This window comes from Myxine glutinosa, chromosome 2 (genome assembly GCF_964187855.1).
Source record: "Myxine glutinosa chromosome 2, kmMyxGlut1.1, whole genome shotgun sequence".
NCBI classification, from domain to species: domain Eukaryota; kingdom Metazoa; phylum Chordata; class Myxini; order Myxiniformes; family Myxinidae; genus Myxine; species Myxine glutinosa.
The window spans coordinates 110,191,321-110,213,996 of record NC_136262.1 but is presented as its reverse complement, the minus strand read 5'-3'; the positions used below and the strand labels follow the sequence as shown (position 1 = coordinate 110,213,996).

Below are 22,676 nucleotides of genomic sequence, written 5' to 3'. Positions count from 1 at the left end.
GAACCAGTCGTTGGTTGACTAGCCTTCTGGATACAGGCACATTTGTCAGTTGCTGCCACTCAGCCCAAAGCCGATTAGCTGACTTGGTACGGCCATTGCAGACTAACCGGTGCAGCTGGCGATCATCTCTCCTTGTGGTTCTGCGTGGACGTCCTGGCCTCGGTATTGGAGTAGGGACACCCCTCTGAGCATTTCGTTTCAGGATCTTTGACACCTGACCTTGAGTGATGCCATACTGCCGAGCAATAGCACGCTGTTTCATGCCAGAATTTCGTAAAGCCACCACTCCATGACAAACAGCATTGTCAAGTTGCCGGACCATCTCCAGAGGAAGCGGCAATAACTTTTGTAGACGTGCAGCAGTTGTTTTCCACTAATACAGAACGCAACAACCCTTATATACCCGATTGTGAAGCCAATCGTCAAATGTACCTGTCCTTACATTTTGTCACGCCACCTGTGATATAATCCTGTTATTGACTTCTTGCTGCGAAAGACAATCAGTGACATGGTTCTTTCAACAAAGACATCACCGAAGGGTAAAATAAACTCACCAGATTGATATACTGAGTTCAGAAAGTAAACCGAAGTCAAGAAAAAAAAAATATTCCATATTAAATGCCAAGTCTGTATATATTATATATGTATGTATATATATGTATGTATATATATATATATATATATATATATATATATATATATATATATATTATATATATATATATTTATATATATATGTATGTATATATACAGTCACGTAAAAAAGTAAGTACACCCCATGTAAAGTTTTGACTTTTTCAACATATTTCAACATACAGCTATTTGATCTTCATTTCAACAATATTGATAGATAAAGGTGATTATAAATAACAAATATCATGAAACATTTACATTTTGTAGTCCATTGTATAATTTAAATAAACATAAATGCAAATCTCGCATGTGGAAAAAGTAAGTACACCCCGACATTTATCACTACTTCAAATACATAAAATTAGAATCAGGTGCACCAGCTCAGGTGCAAATGATTAGAACATCGTTAGAGAGGATCTTGGAGGAACCTGTCTTATTTAAACCTCAGGCATTGAGTTTGTTTTGCTTTTTGTTGTTGAAGTGTGCGGCGTCACCATGCCGAGATCAAAAGAGCTCTCTGAGGCCTTCAGAAAGAAGGTTATAGATGCCTACGAGTCTGGGAAGGGATTTAAAAAGATCTCCAAACAATTTGAAATCAATCATTCGACTGTCCGGAAGATCATCTACAAGTGGAGAAGATTCCAAACAACTGCCAACTTGTTCAGGCCAGGCCACCCCAGCAAGTTCAGCCTGAGAGCAGACCGCAAGATGCTGAAAGAAGTCTCTAAGAACCCCAGAATGTCATCACGGGACCAACAGGTAGCTCTTGCCACTGTTGATGTCAGTGCACGAGTCTACCATTAGAAAGAGGCTTCATACATTTGATCTACATGGGAGGTGTGCCAGGAGGAAACCTTTGCTGTCCAGAAAGAACATCAGGGCAAGACTAAAGTTTGCCAAAGAACACTGAGGCAAAGACCAGCACTTCTGGAACAATTTGCTCTGGACAGATGAGTCAAAGGTGGAGCTATTTGGCCACAGTACCAGAAGACATGTTTGGTGAAAACCAAAGACAGCATTTGACCACAAGAACCTGATACCAACTGTAAAGCATGGTGGTGGAAATATTATGGTTTGGGGCAGCTTTCCTGCATCAGGGCCTGGGCAGCTCACCATCATAGAATCCACTATGAATTCTTCATTGTACCAGAGGGTGCTTGAGGATAATGTGAGGCCATCTGTCGGAAAGTTGAAGCTCAACCGAAGGTGGACCTTGCAACATGACAATGACCCTAAACATACCAGTAAATGCACCAAGGAATGGCTGAAAAGAAAGAAATGGAGGGTTCTGGAATGGCCAAGTCAAAGCCCGGATCTATATCCCATCGAGATGTTGTGGGGGGATTTGAAACGAGCTGTGCATGCAAGAAACCCCTCAAACATCACACAGCTCAAATAATTCTGCATGGAGGAGTGGGCAAAAATTTCGCCCAGTCGATGTCAGAGACTGTTAGACAGTTATAAGAAACGCCTACTTGAGGTTGTTTCTGCCAAAGGGGGCGGCAATACCACCTATTCGAGCCAAGGGTGTGCTTACTTTTTCCACATGCGAAATTTGCATTTATGTTTATTTAAATTATACAATGGACTACAAAATGTAAATGTTTCATGATATTTGTTATATTATATCACCTTTATCTATCAATATTGTTGAAATGAAGATCAAATGGCTGTATGTTGAAATATGTTGAAAAAGTCAAAACTTTACATGGGGTGTACTTACTTTTTCACATGTATATATATATATATATATATATATATATATATATATCTACAGTAGATATGGTAGGGATGCTAAGGATCCTGGGTTCGAATCCCGGTCGATCGCTGAATTAACACCAGGGGGGTTGACTCAGCCTGTCATCCTTCCGAGGTCGGCAAATTGAGTACCAGCTTGCTGGGATGAATGATCACGGTGTGTACCCCGATTCAGAATAGGTACACCGTATCCCTGCGCATCAAGAGAGCGTGACCAAGGGTTGGCGTGAGGAAGGGCATCCGGCCATAAAAAACATTGCCTCAAACAGGGAACCATGATTGTCATGGGGCCCGCAAGGCTAACCCCTGCTCTGGCGGGGAAAATGGCCTTAAAACGATCATTCATTCATATATGGTAGGTTCTGGTCAATCGGTTTGCTTTTCGTTCGGGTGTCTGGTTCATTGATTCATCTTCATAATTATATATACAGTATAGTGTCCATATACTATATATAGGACACTGTATATATATATATGTATGTATGTATGTATGTATGTATGTATGTATGTATGTATGTATATATATATATATATATATATATATATATATATATATATATAATATATATATATATATATATATATATATATATATATATATATATATATATATATATATATATATATATATATATATATATATATATATATATATATATATATATATATATATATACACACACACGAGGGTATGCTGAAAAGTAATGCCTCGTATCTTTTTTCTCCAAAACAGGAAAAGATACTCAAATGAATCAAGGTGCATTTGGTCTTCCCGCCACTGGGTAAAAAGTTTCGTGATTCTGACACGAGATTTTTCTATGTTGGTCAAGATGACAAGGGACAGCACGACATTGACAGTGCTGTGAAGCGTGAAGTGCTGGAGATGTTGGTTGGGATGACTGACTGGACTCGAGATGACTGGAGATGAGAGTTGGGATGACTGACTGGAGTTGAGATGGCTGGAGATGAGAATTGGGATGACTGACTGGAGTTGAAATGACTGGAGATGAGAGTTGGGATGACTGACTGGAGTTGAAATGACTGGAGATGAGAGTTGGGCTGACTGACTGGAGTTGAAATGACTGGAGATGAGAGTTGGGATGACTGATACTCAAGGGGTATCACCCTATGTTTTTGACCAGCCCCTGTTACAAAGGAAGTATTTGGACATAAACTGGGGTATCGTCTGATGGCAAGTACAAGCACATCGGTGTCTGGTGAGTGGATGTCTAGAGAGGTAGCACCATTTACAGAAGCATCAATGGAATGCAGAATGAGTTTGGTATCTGCTTCTTCTTGACTACTTGAGAGGTCAACTACTGCTCTATGTGTAGCTCTTGCCTTATTCCGCCAGGCAACCACAAGGGACTTGCCCATTGTTACATCATGTTGCAGTATCTTTTCAGCCAAATAGGCGGTTAATGCATCTTTCGTTGACACATGGGCAAGCAACTGCTGCATGCTTAGTTTGCCAATTGATGTGGAATCAGTAATATGATACGCCACTGCCCTGTTACCACCCAAACGTCTCTCACGGGTTGAAGCTTTCAGAGATTCTCCAGTGTCATAACGGTCAAACACCAAATGTACCTCGTCGTAGTCACCATACTTCTGCCAGTGGCGTCCAATGAAGTGGTTTGCTAGGTCATGACAGGTTTTGATGCAATCTGGCTTGTCCAATGTTTGTAAATCAGCCATTGCATCGATGACAGCAACGCACTTATAGTTGACTCCAGCTTGATCAACGCTTTGGTAATTATTTTCCTGGGTCACTGCTTCAACCTTTGGCAGGTTTTCTAGTATCAACATCAGGTCACTCTTCGATGTGGTGTGAAGGAGTGAACCATCGGCTGCAAACAACGACCTCGGTACTACAGAAAATTCATATGTACCAACAGCTTGCTTAAGGTCAATATCTCTTGCTTTGGATACTACCAGTAAACGGGCAAACAGTGCCCGATCTTCCTGGAGTTCCACAATTTTGTCTTCAATTTTTGTCTGAGTTTTCATCGCACTTGACGACCACATCTGCAACTTCTGTTTCTTCATTGGCGCCCAAATGTAGACATTGTTTGTAGTGATTCTATCTGAAACAAATTGAGCAAAACACTCCTCTCCAATCTGTGTTCTTCTGCAAATGTCATGTAGGACTCTCTCTGGCATGACGGCTTTGGTAACCATATTGATCAACTGCTCACATTCATCTGCAAAGGGGTTTGTGAACTTGTTGATAGTATCCTTCAGTGCAGCTACGTTCTTCACCTGTAGTTTGGTTTTGGCATCTGTATTCTCATGATGCTGCTTCATTGTTTGGTTTCTTTGTACAACAGCTATTGCCTCTGCTTCTTTTGCTAGCCGGGCAAGATCTGGTGCCACTAAGAAGAACTTTGCGCGGGCCAAGGGGCTGAGTGTAATACCAATGAGTCCACCAAGTACTTTCATCATCCGGTTTACTTGCTCGAGAGCGTGATCGGGACCAATTGCACAGAATGGGTCGATGTTCTTGTTGACAACCCAATTTCCATCCATAAACTCAGCCCATATTTCTGGATCTGATTTGGCCAAAGCTTTCATGTCTGCCAAGTAAGTACACAGAAAGCAAGCGGGCATAGTTCAACTTGTCATGGGCAAAGAAGTATTTTACAAACGTTTCCGTTGCATCAAGATGAAGCATCCAGTCTCCGCTACGCACTGCTCTTATGTACGTTAGCATTTCCAAAACCATCGTCATATACTGGCAGATGGCCCGTGCCAGTGGTCTGTTAGCTATAGCTTCATCAAATTCACTCATCTTATCCAGGATTCCAAGTGAATCCACTGTATGTTTCATATCTTCATGAGCTCTCTGTATTTTCTCAACATTATTATCTCTGCATGCCTTGTTGAGCTTGTCAGTCTTTTCAGCGCATTTGTGGTGTAGTTCCCCTTTGTCTTTGAAGAAAGCCTCAACGTACAAGGTAAACAAAGCTTGCACAGTAGTCAAGTGGGCTGTTATTCCTCTTTTCACATGACGTCCATCGATAATTTGTAATGACATTTTTGTAAAATAATTAATTATAACGTTAATTAATAATAACGTAATAATTTGTAAAAAATAAAATTGAAATCCAAGATGGCCGCCATCTGCAACACTTCCAATTTTGCCAACATGGATTTTCTTACTCCTTGGGACCTAAATAGTCTACCTAGGTAGGTGGCATGTTCTAATCATTTAAATCCCACGGGTCTTTATATCACAACATAGTCCCCCTGACTAGATGAGGTTAGTGGAGAAAGCACGTTAAGTGGAATAATGACGACGTTTAATGGATAAAAATACAACAACAATCGTACTAAAATACGCAATTTGGTGTCTGTTTGTCTGTCTGACTGCGATACATTCGGTCATTACTTATCCAATCTCAACCAAACTTGACAGGAGGACTAAAGGTCACATGACGGAGGTTGTACTGACTTAAATCCCCTCCCCCCTCCCCTAGGGGGTTGTCCGCCTCAGGTGAAATGCATGTTAAGGTGTGTATCCTTGTTAAGAGAGCTCATCGTGGCATTTTTCCAAGGCCGCTTCGAATAACAAAAGTAATAACAACACGATGGATAATAGCGTAATATGAATGTTATTACAAAACAATATTAATACTAATAATATGCGCTCCCCCAAGGGGTTTATCCACTTTGGACAAACGCCATGTTAACGTGTATAAAAAATAGCTTATCATGGTGTTTCGTGGGGCATCCATACCAGAAGTAAAATTTATTTTATAAATCACAAGTGCATATGATTACCTTTTTAGACAGTCGCTACTGCTGTTTAACACTAAACTGAAATAAATCTGGAGTAATCCCGTCATCAGTGAGGCATTACATGCTTTTCACATCCACCACAGACTAATGTACCAAAGCCTAGATCTACTGTAATCTATATACCCCAAAGAAGATAATAACACGACCATTCCTGCTGCTCCCAGACGGAGTGGCTGTACTCGTCACAATGAAATATGGAGAATGCTGAATGCCAATACACAATAGTATAGTTAAGCATATCCGCACTACGATTAATTGTACAATCAACAAAACAACCCCTCATTAGTAAATGCACTACCCACATGTGCCATGGTGGAACGTTTCAGTTTTTTATCACAAGTGTGTTGGAGCAGCTAAAGATGAAATTGAATTATCCCTGAAAAGTGAAAAGATAACTCAACAGAAGGTGAAAATCATTGAAAATCACCCAAAATTAACTTCATTCTCGCTCCAAAACAAGCGGTAGATTTGCATCAGCGTCATCTTCTGAACCCTGGCCGGGGCATCGACGGGATTGGGGGCAAACAAAGCAGCGACAACCTTTATCTTATTACACAATGAGCCCCTCTGGCAAGGTTGGTTGAGATTGGGTAATTAACTATCGAATGCATCGGCCACAGACATGCAGAGGCAGACAAACACCAAATTGTGTAATTCGGTATGACAACAGGGGCCACTACTGTGTTTTGGTATACTGGGCCTCTAATGCCGAGGCCACGACTGACTGGATTTTAGTATACTGGGCAACTACTGTCTGAATTTTAGTATACTGGGCAACTACTGTCTGAATTTTAATATACTGGGCAACTACTGTCTGAATTTTAGTATACTGGGCACCTATTGTCTGAATTTTAGTATACTGGGCAACTACTCTCTGAATTTTAGTATAGTGGGCCACGACTGTCTGAATTTTAATATACTGGGCAACTACTGTCTGAATTTTAGTATACTGGGCCACGACTGTCTGAATTTTAATATACTGGGCAACTACTGTCTGAATTTTAATATACTGGGCAACTAATGTCTGAATTTTAATATACTGGGCAACTACTCTCTGAATTTTAATATACTGGGCAACTACTGTCTGAATTTTAATATACTGGGCAACTACTGTCTGAATTTTAGTATACTGGGCCACGACTGTCTGAATTTTAATATACTGGGCAACTACTGTCTGAATTTTAATATACTGGGCCACGACTGTCTGAATTTTAATATACTGGGCAACTACTGTCTGAATTTTAATATACTGGGCAACTACTGTCTGAATTTTAATATACTGGGCAATTACTCTCAATTTTAATATACTGGGCAACTACTGTCTGAATTTTAATATACTGGGCGACTACTGTCTGAATTTTAATATACTGGGCAACTACTGTCTGAATTTTAGTATACTGGGCCAATACTGTCTGAATTTTAGTATACTGGGCAACTACTGTCTGAATTTTAGTATACTGGGCAACTACTGTCTGAATTTTAATATACTGCGCAACTACTGTCTGAATTTTAGTATACTGGGCCAATACTGTCTGAATTTCAATATACTGGGCAACTACTCTCTGAATTTTAATATACTGGGCAACTACTGTCTGAATTTTAATATACTGGGCAACTACTGTCTGAATTTTAGTATACTGGGCCACGACTGTCTGAATTTTAATATACTGGGCAACTACTGTCTGAATTTTAATATACTGGGCCAATACTGTCTGAATTTTAGTATACTGGGCAACTACTGTCTGAATTTTAGTATACTGGACCACTACTGTCTGAATTTTAATATACTGGGCCACTACTGTCTGAATTTTAGTATACTGGGCAACTACTGTCTGAATTTTAGTATACTGGGCAACTACTGTCTGAATTTTAGTATACTGGGCAACTACTGTCTGAATTTTAATATACTGCGCAACTACTGTCTGAATTTTAACATACTGGGCAACTACTGTCTGAATTGTAGTATACTGGGAAACTACTGTCTGCATTTTAATATACTGGGCCACGACTGTCTGAATTTTAGTATACTGGGCAACTACTGTCTAAATTTTAGTGTACTGGGCAGCTACTGTCCTAATTTTAGTGTACTGGGCAACTACTGTCTGAATTTTAGTATTCTGGGCTGCTACTGTTTGAATTTTGGTATACTGGGCTACTACTGTTTGAATTTTAGTATACTGGGCTACTACTCTTTGACTTTTAGTGTACTGGGCTACTACTGTTTAAATTTTAGTATACTGGGCTACTTCTGTTTGAATTTTAGAATACTGGACCAATACTGTCTGAATTATTTTCTTTATTCTGTAGCTGAACCTTTCAAGTTGAGCAATATTTCAAGCAAAATCAATTTCCAACAATTTTATGTGCAGTTATTATATATTGTGGGGTCACACATCAAATCTTGACCTTTCAAGAAATGTAAAAACGAAGGTGAAGGGAATAAGCAGTAAAATGGACATGAACAGCTCGGTTAGAAAACAAAAACAAAGCACGCGGAGCACGTAACTGCACAACATGGAACTTGCTGAGTGATGGAACAATAACACGGGAACCAGCACGTGGAACGGTGAACACACACACTCTCATGGGCCTGAGAATGGGTGCGCTCATTGCACTCAACAGCATACCCATGATGAACCCGCAGGCGCACATTGCACACTGAGCATACCCAGGATGATCCCGCAGGCGCTCATTGCACACTGAGCATACCCAGGATGATCCCGCGGGCGCTCATTGCACACTCAGCATACCCTCGATGATCCCGCAGGTGCTCATTGCACACTCAACAGCATACCCATGATGATCCCGCAGGTGCGCATTGCACACTGAGCATACCCAGGATGATCCCGCAGGCGCTCATTGCACACTCAACAGCATACCCACGATGATCCCACAGGTGCTCATTGCACACTGAGCATACCCATGATGATCCCGCAGGCGCTCATTACACCCTCAACAGCATACCCATGATGATCTCGCAGGCGCTCATTGCAGACTCAGCATACCCGGGATGATCCCGCAGGCGCTCATTGCACACTCAACAGCATACCCATGATGATCCCGCAGGTGCTCATTGCACTCAACAGCATACCCACAATTATCCTGCAGGTGGTCATTGCACACTGAGCATACCCATGATGATCCCGCAGGCGCTCATTACACACTCAACAGCATAACCACAATGATCCTGCAGGTGCTCATTGCTCACTGAGCATACCCAGGATGATCCCGCAGGCGCTCATTGCACACTCAACAGCATACCCATGATGATCCCGCAGATGCTCATTGCACTCAACAGCATACCCACAATGATCCTGCAGGTGCTCATTGCACACTGAGCATACCCAGGATGATCCTGCAGGCGCTCATTGCACACTGAGCATACCCACAATGATCCCGCAGGCGCTCATTGCACACTGAGCATACCCACAATGATCCCGCAGGCGCTCATTGCACACTGAGCAAACCCAGGATGATCCCGCAGGCGCTCATTGCACACTCAACAGCATACCCATGCTGATCCCGCAGGTGCTCATTGCACTCAACAGCATACCCACAATTATCCTGCAGGTGGTCATTGCACACTGAGCATACCCATGATGATCCCGCAGGCGCTCATTACACACTCAACAGCATAACCACAATGATCCTGCAGGTGCTCATTGCTCACTGAGCATACCCAGGATGATCCCGCAGGCGCTCATTGCACACTCAACAGCATACCCATGATGATCCCGCAGATGCTCATTGCACTCAACAGCATACCCACAATGATCCTGCAGGCGCTCATTGCACACTGAGCATACCCACAATGATCCCGCAGGCGCTCATTGCACACTGAGCATACCCACAATGATCCCGCAGGCGCTCATTGCACACTGAGCAAACCCAGGATGATCCCGCAGGCGCTCATTGCACACTCAACAGCATACCCATGATGATCCCGCAGGTGCTCATTGCACTCAACAGCATACCCACAATTATCCTGCAGGTGCTCATTGCACACTGAGCATACCCACGAAGATCCTGCAGGCCCTCATTACACACTCAACAGCATACCCACGATGATCCCGCTGGCGCTCATTTCACTCAACAGCATACCCACGATGATCCCGCAGGTGCTCATTGCACACTCAACAGCATACCCACAATTATCCCGCAGGCCCTCATTGCCCACTCAGCAGCATACCCACGATGATCCCGCAGGCGCTCATTGCACACAACAGCATACCCATGATGATCCCGCAGGTGCTCATTGCAGACTCAACAGCATACCCATGATCATCCCGCAGGTGCTCATTGCACACTCAACAGCATACCCAAGATGATCCCACAGGCGCTCATTGCACACTCAGCAGCATACCCACGATGATCCCGCAGGCGCTCATTGCACACTCAACAGCATACCCATGATGATCCCGCAGGTGCTCATTACACACTCAACAGCATACCCATGATGATCCCGCAGGCGCTCATTGCACACTCAACAGCATACCCAACATGATCCCGCAGGCTCTCATTGCACACTCGACAGCATACCCACGATGATCCTGCAGGCCCTCATTGCACACTCCGCATACCCACGATGATCCCACAGGCGCTGATTGCACACGCAACAGCATACCCACGATGATCCCGCTGGCGCTCATTGCACACTCAACAGCATACCCAACATGATCCCGCAGGCTCTCATTGCACACTCGACAGCATACCCACGATGATCCTGCAGGCCCTCATTGCACACTCCGCATACCCACGATGATCCCACAGGCGCTGATTGCACACGCAACAGCATACCCACGATGATCCCGCTGGCGCTCATTGCACTCAACAGCATACCCATGATGATCCCGCAGGTGCTCATTGCACACTCAGCAGCATACCCACGATGATCCCGCAGGCGCTCATTGCACACTCAACAGCATACCCATGATGATCCCGCAGGTGCTCATTGCACACTCAACAGCATACCCATGATGACCCCGCAGGCGCTCATTGCACACTCAACAGCATACCCAAGATGATCCCGCAGGCTCTCATTGCACACTCAACAGCATACCCACGATGATCCTGCAGGCCCTCATTGCACACTCCGCATACCCACGATGATCCCGCAGGCGCTCATTGCACACGCAACAGCATACCCACGATGATTCCGCTGGCGCTCATTGCACTCAACAGCATACCCATGATGATCCCGCAGGTGCTCATTGCACACAACAGCATACCCACGATGATCCCGCAGGCGCTCATTGCACTCAACAGCATACCCACGATGATCCCGCAGGCGCTCATTGCACTCAACAGCATACCCACGATTGTCCCGCAGGCGCTCATTGCACACTCAGCATAACCACGATGATCCCGCAGGTGCTCATTGCACACTCAGCATACCCACGATGATCCCGCAGGTGCCCATTCCACACTCAGCATACCCAAGATGATCCCGCAGGCTCTCATTGCACACTCAACAGCATTCCCACGATGATCCCGCAGGCGCTCATTGCACACTCAGCATACCCACGATGATCCCGCAGGCGCTCATTGCACACTCAACAGCATACCCACGATGATCCCGCAGGCGCTCATTGCACACTCAGCATACCCACGATGATCCCGCAGGCGCTCACAAGGCCGATCTCCTGCTTCAGGCAGACTCCTTTGGATTCTTCATTTTGATTCGCCACTTTCCCTGGAAGAGGGGAGACCACGGCATCCTGACGGTCTGTCCGTCCCTTGTGTTGTCCCAGCACCATGATCCTTGGAACTTGAAGACAATCAAAAGTTTTAGTTTAAATGATTTATTTTCTCCCAAAGTTGTTCCTCTCCGTTATTTCCCCACTTTCTGACTCTTTCCCAGACCAATTTTATTTTTTGCAGCGAAACTTGCAAGTTTTCATTATGCTCTCGCTTGGATGGACGAGGTCCTCCCACGGGAAATAAATATGCGAGTGTGCGAACAGGGATTTAGAGGGGGGTCGTTACTGGCATTGGAGGGGAAAGCGGAGTGGGGCAGGGTGGGGTTTAAGAGGAGGAGAGTCGAGAAAAAGTTGGGAGGCAATGTAATAACAACAATATGAGTCCCATTGCAAGGAGCTTCGACGCAGAAGGACATTAGGGGATTTGAGTGGATTTCATTGGGATGTACAAGATCACGAAGGGTGTTCCACGATGTAGGTGATGTATGTGCAGTGGAGTTTTCAGCAGAGTGGACAGTGTTAGGACCATGAGGGGCCATAACCTGAGGGTCTATAAAGAGGATGACAGTTAGTACAGTTTTTCAGAGGTCTTTCAGTCGGAGAGTGGTTAATGTATGGAATGGTCTCCCCGGAAAGGTAGTGGCAGCAGAGGGGCTTGAAATTTCAATTACACAGGTACAATCTGGATGCATTGGGATATAGGCAGAACTTGTCAGTAGCTTGTTAGGGTTGGGGTTGGGGTTGGGGTTAGGGTTGGGGTTAGGGTTAAGGTTAGGGTTAGGGTTGGGGTTAAGGTTAGGGTTAGGGCTAGGGTTGGGGTTAGGGTTAGGGTTAAGGTTAGGGTTAGGGTTAGGGTTAGGGTTAGGGTTAGGATTGGGGTTAAGGTTAAGGTTAGGGTTAGGGTTGGGGTTAGGGTTAGGGTTGGGGTTAGGGTTAGGATTGGGGTTAATGTTAAGGTTAGGCATGATGGGGCAGCACAGGCATGATGGGCAGAATGGCGAGTTGTTAGGGTTAGGGTTAGGGTTAGGATTGGGGTTAATGTTAAGGTTAGGCATGATGGGGCAGCACAGGCATGATGGGCAGAATGGCGAGTTGTTAGGTTTAGGTTAGAGTTACGCATTATGAGGCAACACAGGCATGATGGGCAGAATTTCCTCCGCGTGTGCCACATTGCCATGTGTATTCCTTGTGTATTAGGCCCATCAAAGCTGTCCTCTTATTGCCATCCCATGGCTGCTTGTCCTTGCTTTTTCCTTTTCTAAATGCTGAGCATCAAGGAAGGAAGCATCACGTCCCATTTTTAAAGTCTTTGGTTCGACTCGGCCGCGAATCGAACCATCGACCCCCAAGACTCAGGGTGGATGCTCCAACCATGACACCACTGAGGCTGGTTGAGGAATACTGGAAGACGAGTGGTAGGAAATTTATATTTGAGAAAGGGTGGATTTAAATGTTGGAGGGTGACGTGGGCACACAGAATGGGGTGGAGGGACTGTTTTTGGGGCTGGAGGATTTGGGTGTGTGTATGGAGGAGGGGGCAGTGTTGCACAGTTTCAGAAGGGTTCATTCTCCAGCCTGTTTACGTGTTTTTTTTTCTTATTCTTGCAGTTTATTTTTGGACAAAGCGGCTTTTGGTGCAAGTTTGGCGTGCCATGTTACAAAAGATTGTTGTTACTGATCCTTTGCACAAGTGATGGATATAATGCGGCATAAAACACATATTGTAGTTGAATCTCACTTTTGGTGTTTTGGGAGAATCGAGAAATCTTCCAAGATGTGTGAATTGAATCCCCCAATCTATAAAAGCAGATACCACGCACCAAACGACAATGTCTGCGATGCATTTACCGTCCGTCCGCTCGTTGTTTACGAGGGAGCATCTGCATTACAGGGAATACAAGGAGAATCACGTGGGTGCAAGTTTGGCAGCAGATGTTTTGAATGGGGTGGTCCTCCATGCACACATCGCCTTTCCACATCGCAGGCGAATATTTTTTGTGCTATCAGCGGAAAAAACCCCCAGAGCTGCAGCGTTATTGTTAGCGAAGGTTAAAAAGGTTGCAATTAAGCATTAACCGACCCAAACAAGCGATAGAGGATTGATTTTGAAATGGTATAGCTCTAGCAGCCGATCGGTAGTGTAATGGTTTTAAATGTCCACTCTGAGTCCGAGAGGTCAGTGAATTTGAACCCTAGCCGAGTCATAACTAACACTGAACAATGGTACTTACTGCTTCTTTGCCTGATTCTCAGCATTTAAAGAGGATAGAGCACGGACAAGCGACCATAGGTTGGCAATAGTAATGCAGGCATTGATGGACCGAATGGCCTCCTCCTGCATCAAAGTTCCTTGTAAGGGAAGTCTTGTTACCTTCTGCCACTGAAGGTGGATGGAGGGAGATTGTGTTTTCAATCCCTGTTTGTCTGTCTCTGTCTGTCTGTCTTTCTGTGAGCACGATATATCAAAAAGTTATGGACCAATTCGGACGAAATTTGGTCGACACTTTTGAATTGATCTGATTTTGGTGAAGATTCAGATCCAATAATTAATTAGACCAATGCGACTTTTGTTGTTGCCAATATGCCTCCGCGTATTCCCTGCCCGTGACAATGGGTAGATGCCCTCGTTCACTGTCCGAAAAAAATTAACAAGTTTGATTTAAATCCCATCAGCTCTTTTGAGGTATCACATTTTTACCACAGGGCAGGTTTCACATTGATCGGTGAAGCCGTTTTGGAGAAGGGATTTTTTTTTCAATATCGGCTTTCAAGTTAATATGGCTGCCAAACCACGTGGCATACGACATAAACATAGGGGCAATACACATGGCGCTCACCTGGTAGAATAAACAGTATACTGCACTGACTATAGGTATTTAAAACCAATTTCAATGGTTGCTCGAAGACAGGGCAGCAGGTATATTTCATACTAACATAATCATAAGACTTTAAACAAATGAAACCTATTTTGGGGGGAAAATAAACATTTGGGCAACTAAATAAACATTTTGGGATAATTAATTTTGGAGGCAACAAATAAAACCTATTTTAACGCCCCTCCTCCTTCCCCAACCCCGTATACCTCCTCAGACCCCAATTTTTCCAATGCCTTGAACAAACATTGATACATCACGGGTGACGAAGGTTGTGGTGAAGTTTCATCGAAATTGCATGAGAAGAAAGCAAATACCTATTTTGGGGGCAACTCCCCCACCCCCAGTAGATCTCCAAAGGGGCATATTTTTTTTAATGCCGTGAACAAACTTTGGTACATCACGTGTGGTGAAGGTTGTGGTCAAGTTTCATCCAAATTGTGTGTGCCGTTTCAGAGAAGAAAGCAAATACCTATTTTGGGGGGTCATGGCTGGACCCACTTTGAGCCCCTGTTGACCCCCTAGACTTCGATTTTCTTAGTGCTGTAAACAAACTTCGGTACATCATGGGGGATGAAGGTTGTGGTCAAGTTTCATCGAAATTGTGTGTGTAGTTTCAGAGAAAAAAGCAAATACCTATTTTGGGGGGTCAAACCTGGATCTACTTTGACCCCTGGTAAACCCCTTGAGACTCCAACATTTTTAATGCCGTGAACAAACTTTAGTCACAACATAACTACTATAATTTGTGCCAAGTTTGGTCACAATCCCTTCAATCCCTTCGGAGAAGAAGTTGCAAGTGTTTACAGATGGACTGATGGACGGATGGACGACGCGCCATCGCATAATCTCCCCCGAACTTCATTCCAGGTGAGCTAAAAATGTAGACTCTGCATATGTATGGGTAGGGGATCATGTTTGTGAAGTTTTGTGTTGATCGGATAAGGTTCGTTTTTCTATCCAAGATGGCTGCCAAACCACGTGACATGCAACATAATAATTTTCAAACCATATGCAGCAATGGTGTTCGACTGCATTTGTAAAGTTTCGCATCGATAGGGTAAGCGGTTTCAGAGATATAATTATTAAATATTTTCCTTCTCAATATGGCTGCCAAACAATGTGACCTATGATGTCATAAATTTAATATTTCTCTACAAATGGGTCAGAGTTCATGTGTATGCAATTTCATATTTTTAGGATAAGGCATTCATTTTAAACATTTATGGCTGGTATGCCACTTCACCGATGATGTCATAATCATTATGCTTTTGTTCCCCATTGGGAGTACTTCACAGTGTGCCAAGTTTCAAATTTTTCCATTCAGCAGTTTTCCTAGAAATATATTTTTAATTATTTGCGTTTAATCCAAGATGGCTGCCGTGTCACGTGACCTACGACGTCAAAAATATCAGGAAAACATTCTGCATGGGAGTCACTCCTACCCTGAAAGTTACGTCTCAATCGGACATGTGGTGGCTGAGAAAAACGAGGTTTAGCCCGTACGGACGGACGGACAACCTGAAAACATAATGCCTCCGGCCACCTTCGGGAGCAGAGGCAAAAAAATGCTTTTGAAGTTATTCTTCAAAATTGAGAAATAGGGCCAAAACAATATATAACATGACGTTGTGGACGGATTATGACAAAAATAAGTCGGTGAGTTGGGTAGGTGACAATAACATGCCGATTAGATGATGGTTCCGGTCCTGATCCTGGTCCGGCCTATCAGCGGATGGAGTGTAAGCTGTTCAGCCGAGAGGAGGTATGCTCTCTACCGAGTGCCGTTCTAGTTACGTGTATATATCAAGGTTAGTACATCAACTCCTCCCATTTTTATCCACGTCCCAGTGTCAAGGAACCAACAAACATGTCTTACATCCGTTTCTCCAGTACAAAGCGGAAGTGATAGCTTACACTGTTTCTGAAGAGTCTCTTGCTGATAATTATTGATGTATTATTATGAAAAGAGTAATAATAATGTCCTTATATGTTCTGCCTCGTCTCATCTTCTGCTTCGGGGAAAACAAAATGGTCGATTTGCAATTAGAAATTGAATCAAAGTCACAAGCTTGATCAAAGCAGTATTAGTAAACAGAGAAACAGGTTGTTGCACCGGATAACTTGAGTGTTGTTATGGATGTTACCTATTTAGATTACCTGTTTTTAAAGCCTTAATATTTACGGTTTACTGCGGATGATCTCGGATGGTATTCTCTGTTTTCCTCCCAACATGAGCTGGACGGTATTGTTGGTACAGTTTGGGTCGCTTTGCCTTGCTAACCACGTCCTGATGGCACAGATGGGCTTTGTAGATAATGTGTTAAACAGAAGTTGGAGTGAAAACCTGGAATTGGGAGGGCCAGTTCCAATGCCTTACAATCTGGGTTCTAGGCCATTCCTCTTAGAAAACGTAATCTGCACGACATCTTGTTGGGTATATTAGAGAAGAAATGCATAACAAACTGTTAACAAAATATCAACGGAAAAAACTTTACACTGAGATGCTTAAACATGTCAGAAATCTATATAAACTAATAACAAATGTTCACAAAGGACCTTGTGCTGATGTCTCCTCTTTGTGCTTCTTGAACCGCAAGCTGGTGCAGGTGCGGACGTAAGCAGGTGCAGGTGCAGACGCAAGCAGGTGCAGGTGCAGACACAAGCAGGTGTAGATGCAGACGCAAGCATGTACAGGTGCAGATGCAAGCATGTGCAGGTGCAGACGCAAGCAGCTACAGGTGCAGACACAGGCAGGTGCCGGTGCAGACGCAAGCAGGTGCTGATGCAGACGCAAGCAGGTGCAGCCGCAAGCATGTGCAGGTGCAGATGCAAGCATATGCATGTACAGACACAAGCTGGTGTCGGTGCAGACACAAGCTGGTGTATGTGCAGATGCAAGCATGTGCAGGTGCAGACGCAAGCATGTGCAGGTGCAGATGCAAGCATATGCAGGTAGAGACGCAAGCTGGTGTAGGTGCAGATGCAAGCATGTGCAGGTGCAGATGCAAGCATGTGCAGGTACAGCCAAAAGCAGGTGTAGATGCAGACGCAAGCATGTGCAGGTGCAGATGCAAGCATGTGCAGGTGCAGACGGAAGCAGCTGCAGGTGCAGACGCAAGCTGGTGCTGGTGCAGACGCAAGCAGGTGCAGACGCAAGCAGGTGCTGGTGCAGACGCAAGCAGGTACAGGTGCAGATGCAAGTATGCAGTTACAGACGCAAGCAGGTGTCGGTGCAGACGCAAGCAGGTGTCGGTGCAGACGCAAGCAGGTGTCGGTGCAGACGCAAGCAGGTGCAGACGCAAGCAGGTGCAGGTGCAGATGCAATCAGATGCAGGTACAGACGCAAGCTGGTGTAGGTGCAGACGCAAGCAGGTTCAGACACAAGCAGGTGTAGGTGCAGACACAAGACTTCAAATGTGGTTGCTGATTCCGTAGACATAAATATAGGTGGACTCAAGTGTTCGTCTGTCAGCTCGGATCTGAAAGGGGACTAAATAATGGTCTTCCTGCTAAATACTCTTTCACAAAGGTCACTTCCAACAGGTAGGGTGACAACGTTATATATTACAGAATATAATAAGATGGATGTCACTTAACGACATGGTGTACAATTTTTGTGTGTGATCATGTATTAGTATTATATTCATTCAAACAAAAACTTTGTGTGATCTTAAAATATTTCAGCTCCTTTTGCCCGGTTGTTTATATCACCCATTATCATTGGGGCAACGGGGATTTCCCCCCACCCCCCAAAGAACGATGATCGGAGTGGGGGAGAGAGCAGGGCTGTGGTCATGGTATGTTCCGAGAGATCCAATCCACTTTCACGGGGTAAGACGGTACCATTGCCCGAAGCATTAATATTATAACAAGTGGGGCCTTGTTAACTATGTCTCTGGAGAATGCTCCCTTTCCATCCCTTCCCTCTCTTCAAATGGCACCACAGCCGATTCCACTTTAGCGTGTAAGGAAGAGACGCCCGACACCTGCGGGATATGTATATCAATCCTTTATTTTCCACCTGAGCAACTCTTGCCTGCCCGCTCGTCACTTCCGCTTTCAACCGGATCAGGAAACTCGAGATGCAACATATTTACATACTACATACAGACTTGGCATTTAATATGGAATATTTTTTTTGTGGGGGTGTACTTACTTTTCAAGATGTCTTAGAACCAAAAGTTCATTGGAATTATGTTGAAATTATTCTAGATTTTGTTAATGTGACCTTTAAAAGAAACAAAAACCAAATTTGACATTTCAAAACAAATAAATTGATCCTTGAAAGTGATGTAAACTGATATCAAACTCAATTCATGGACAGTACTGTGTTAAACTTCTGTACGTTTTCCAGAAGTATCTCTTTATTTTGTACATTAGCCAAAAATTATTTTAACAAAAACAAAAGTTAAATTACGACTGGGATTACGGACAGTAAAATTACAGTTCAATACTTCGTGTAACCCCCACGAGCATTCAGGAGAGCACGTACACGTTGAGGCATGCTGTTCACGAGATTTGCCAAGGTTTGGACAGGAATCGCTTGCCATGCAGTGACAATAGCCTCCTGCAATTCACGCACAGAGGTCGGCTGCTGGTCCAAGTGGTCGATTTGACACGTTAATTTTGCCCACAAGTTCTCTATTGGATTCATATCCGGGGACGTGGCAGGCCACTCCATATGCTCTACACCACGGTCAGCAAGAAAGTGTTGGATCATGCGAGCACGATGAAGCCGTGCATTGTCATGTTGGAAGACAAAGTTTCCTCGAAAGGCTGCACGAGCAAATGGAAGCAATGTTTCTTCCAGAATGGCCCTGGACTTGAACTGGTTCAGGTTTCCATTCAGAACAACCAGGTCAGTTTTGCCCCCTGCATGAAAAGCAGCCCAAACGGTCACCCCACCACCTCCAGCTTGGACTCTTGTCACTATACAATCTTTGTTGTAGGCTTCATGCACTTGTCTGCGCACTCGGACGCGGCCATCTTCACGGTAGACCAGAAATCTAGACTCGTCACTGAAGATCACGTGATTCCAGTGTCCTGGCTGCCATTGACGGTGCTCTCTGGCCCACTGCAATCGGCGCTGGCGGTGTTGTCTGGTCAGGCGTGGCTTTCTCAGGGTATGCCTGGCATGATGGCCTGCTTGAACCAGTCGTTGGTTGACTAGCCTTCTGGATACAGGCACATTTGTCAGTTGCTGCCACTCAGCCCTAAGCCGATTAGCTGACTTGGTACGGCCATTGCGGACTAACCGGTGCAGCTGGCGATCATCCCTCCTTGTGGTTCTGCGGGGACGTCCTGGCCTCGGTATTGGAGTAGGGACACCCCTCTGAGCATTTCGTTTCAGGATCTTTGACACCTGACCTTGAGTGATGCGATACTGCCGAGCAATAGCACGCTGTTTCATGCCGTAATTTCGTAAAGCCACCACTCCATGACAAACAGCATTGTCGAGTTGACGGACCATCTCCAGAGGAAGCGGCAATAACTTTTGGAGATGTGCAGCAGTTGTTTTCCACTAATACAGAACACAACAATCCTTGTATACTCAACTGTGAAGCCAATCATGAAATGCACCTGTCCGTACATTTTGCCACGCCACCTGTGATATAATCCTGTTGTTGACTTCTTGCTGCGACAGACAATCAGTGACATGGTTCTTTTAACAAATAAATCACCAAAGTGTAAAAGAAACTCACCAGATTGATATACCGAGTTAAGAAAGTAAACCCAAGTCAAGAAAAAAAAAAAATTCCATATTAAATGCCAAGTCTGTATTAAAGGCCGAATACCTCAATTCTGTGCCATCCCTACATCTATCTATCTATAATTCCAGTAATCTCTGTGTGTGTGTGTGTGTGTGTGTGTGTGTGTGTTTGTCTGTGACCGCTGTTTCTCGACAACCACGGGTCCGATATACTTTAAACTTGCCAGGTATATTGCTGGGGACCCGAGGATGTGCCTTTTCAAGGTTTCATATTAATCGGACAAGTAGTTACCGAGCTATGGCGATTTCTTTACCAAACTCCGCAAGCCGTTCGCTTTGGACCAAACCATTTCATGTAAATAGAGGGGGGGGATTGTCACCGTACTCGCAAGCCGTTCGCTTTGGACCAAACCATTTCATGTAAATAGAGGGGGGGGGGGGGGGGGATTGTCACCGTACTCGCAAGCCGTTCGCTTTGGCTTTGCGAATGGACCAAACCATTTCATGTAAATAGAGGGGGGGGGATATAATTTTAGATATATATATAGTACGGGCATGCCCTAGTATATATAAAACACAGTTTGTGTGTGTGTGTGTGAGTGTGTGTGTGTGTGTGTGTGTGTGTGTGTGTAATGTTACCGATAGACTGCGAAACGGAGAGGCTCACGTGCTTGATATTTGGCATAGACATGGCCATTGAGCCTGGAACGAACATGGCCGAGACCATATTTGACGAGATCCATATTTTTTATTCATATATACCTCAGCGCATTTCAGCGAAGTACCCGCCAATCTCAGCCAGTGCCAGAACAGCTCGCTGATTCGCTCAGAGCGATCACGTGATGTTCCATCCCGTCACACATCACACGTTTGCACGTAATTCAGGGCCAAAAGCGATTGCGTTTTTTCACCTTTATGCGATCGTGTTTTGTGTCAATTTTGTGCGATATGAATTAAATTTTAATTCATATTCCGTGTTTACGAATTCGAATACGAAGGATTTCCCCTTTCCCCTTTCGATTTCGAATACGAATCGAATACGAGCTTGAGTCGAGAGGGCGAATGTACGGGTCGGGAATGTACGGGTCTCCCTTCCCCCGCCCGGCAACGCCGGTACTGGAGGGCGTGGGTCACAGGATCGGTGAGTCTCCAAAATCCGCCTCGTGCTCTTGCGAAGATGCAGTACGATGTCGCGATTGTTGTGCTGCTCTCCGACCATGCGAACTGCAACGTCATTGTTGACTGGCCCTCCCCTTCCCTCCCATCCCTCACCCTCCTCCTCGCCTCCCCTCTCCCCTCCCCCTCTTCTCCACCTCTCCCCCTCCCCCTCTTCTCCACCTCTCCCCCTCCCCCTCCCCCTCTTCTCCCCTCCCCCCTCTTCTCCCCTCCCCCCCCGTTCCTCTCCCCTCCCCCCCGTTCCTCTCCCCTCCCCCCCGTTCCCCTCCCCTCCCCCTCCCCCTCCCCTTTCCCCCTCCCCTCCCCCCCGTTCCCCTCCCCTCCCCCTCCCCTTTCCCCCTTGCCCCTCCCCCCTCCCACCCCCCTCACCCTCCCCCCTCCCCTCCCCATCCCCCGTCCCTCCTCCCCCTCCCACCTCCCCCTCCAACCCCCTCCCCCTTCCCCCTCCCCCCTCCCATCCCTCCCACCCCCTCCTCCTCCCATCCCTCACCCTCCCCCTTCCCCTTGCCCCTCCCCCCTCCCATCCCTCCCACCCCATCCCTCCCCCTCACCCCCTCCCATCCCTCCCACCCCATCCCCCTCCCATCCCTCCCCCTCCCCTCCCCTCCCTCTCCCCCCTCCCATCCCTCCCACCCACCTCCCCTCCCATCCCTCACCCTCCCCCTCCCCATCCCCCCTCTTCTCCCCTCTCCCCCTCCCCCTCTTCTCCACCTCTCCCCCTCCCCCTCTTCTCCCCTCCCCCCTCTTCTCCCCTCCCCCCCTCTTCTCCCCTCCCCCCCCGTCCCCCTCACCTCCCCTCCCCCCTCCCCTCCCCCGCCCGGCAATGCCGGGTACTTCTGCTAGTATGGAATACAATCGTACCACCATATCAGGTCATCCCCAATTCCACAATCATAAATGCATCCAAAAAGTATAAAAATTAATCATTTAGAACAGTCCAACGATTGCAAAGTGTTTTTTAATTATCGCATGAACACCGGAAGGTATTGCGAGCTTACTGGTGACTCCTCCAAATGGCAGAAC

At 45.4% G+C, this 22,676-nt stretch overlaps 2 protein-coding genes across 9 annotated transcripts in view; one reads left to right on the top strand and one right to left on the bottom strand.

The window, feature by feature from the left end:
• Nucleotides 1–12,152, bottom strand: part of LOC137421435 (large neutral amino acids transporter small subunit 2) — a 120,539-nt gene extending 108,387 nt beyond the window's left edge. For 3 of the 8 annotated variants that reach the window (XM_068107494.2, XM_078771401.1, XM_068107500.2), the window contains exon 1: nucleotides 11,798–12,152. In XM_068107494.2, the coding sequence (XP_067963595.1) occupies nucleotides 11,798–11,948 (151 nt within the window). In that variant the 5' untranslated portion in view covers nucleotides 11,949–12,152. Of the gene's footprint in view, nucleotides 1–9,071; nucleotides 9,079–10,251; nucleotides 10,269–10,293; nucleotides 10,306–10,381; nucleotides 10,400–11,797 lie in introns of those variants that run through there. The other 5 variants (XM_078771403.1, XM_078771400.1, XM_068107497.2 and 2 more) reach the window with 5 other exon arrangements.
• Nucleotides 1–22,676, top strand: part of LOC137414419 (nuclear factor of activated T-cells, cytoplasmic 3) — a 323,497-nt gene that overhangs the window by 1,521 nt on the left and 299,300 nt on the right. The gene's annotated exons all lie outside the window — the stretch shown is intronic.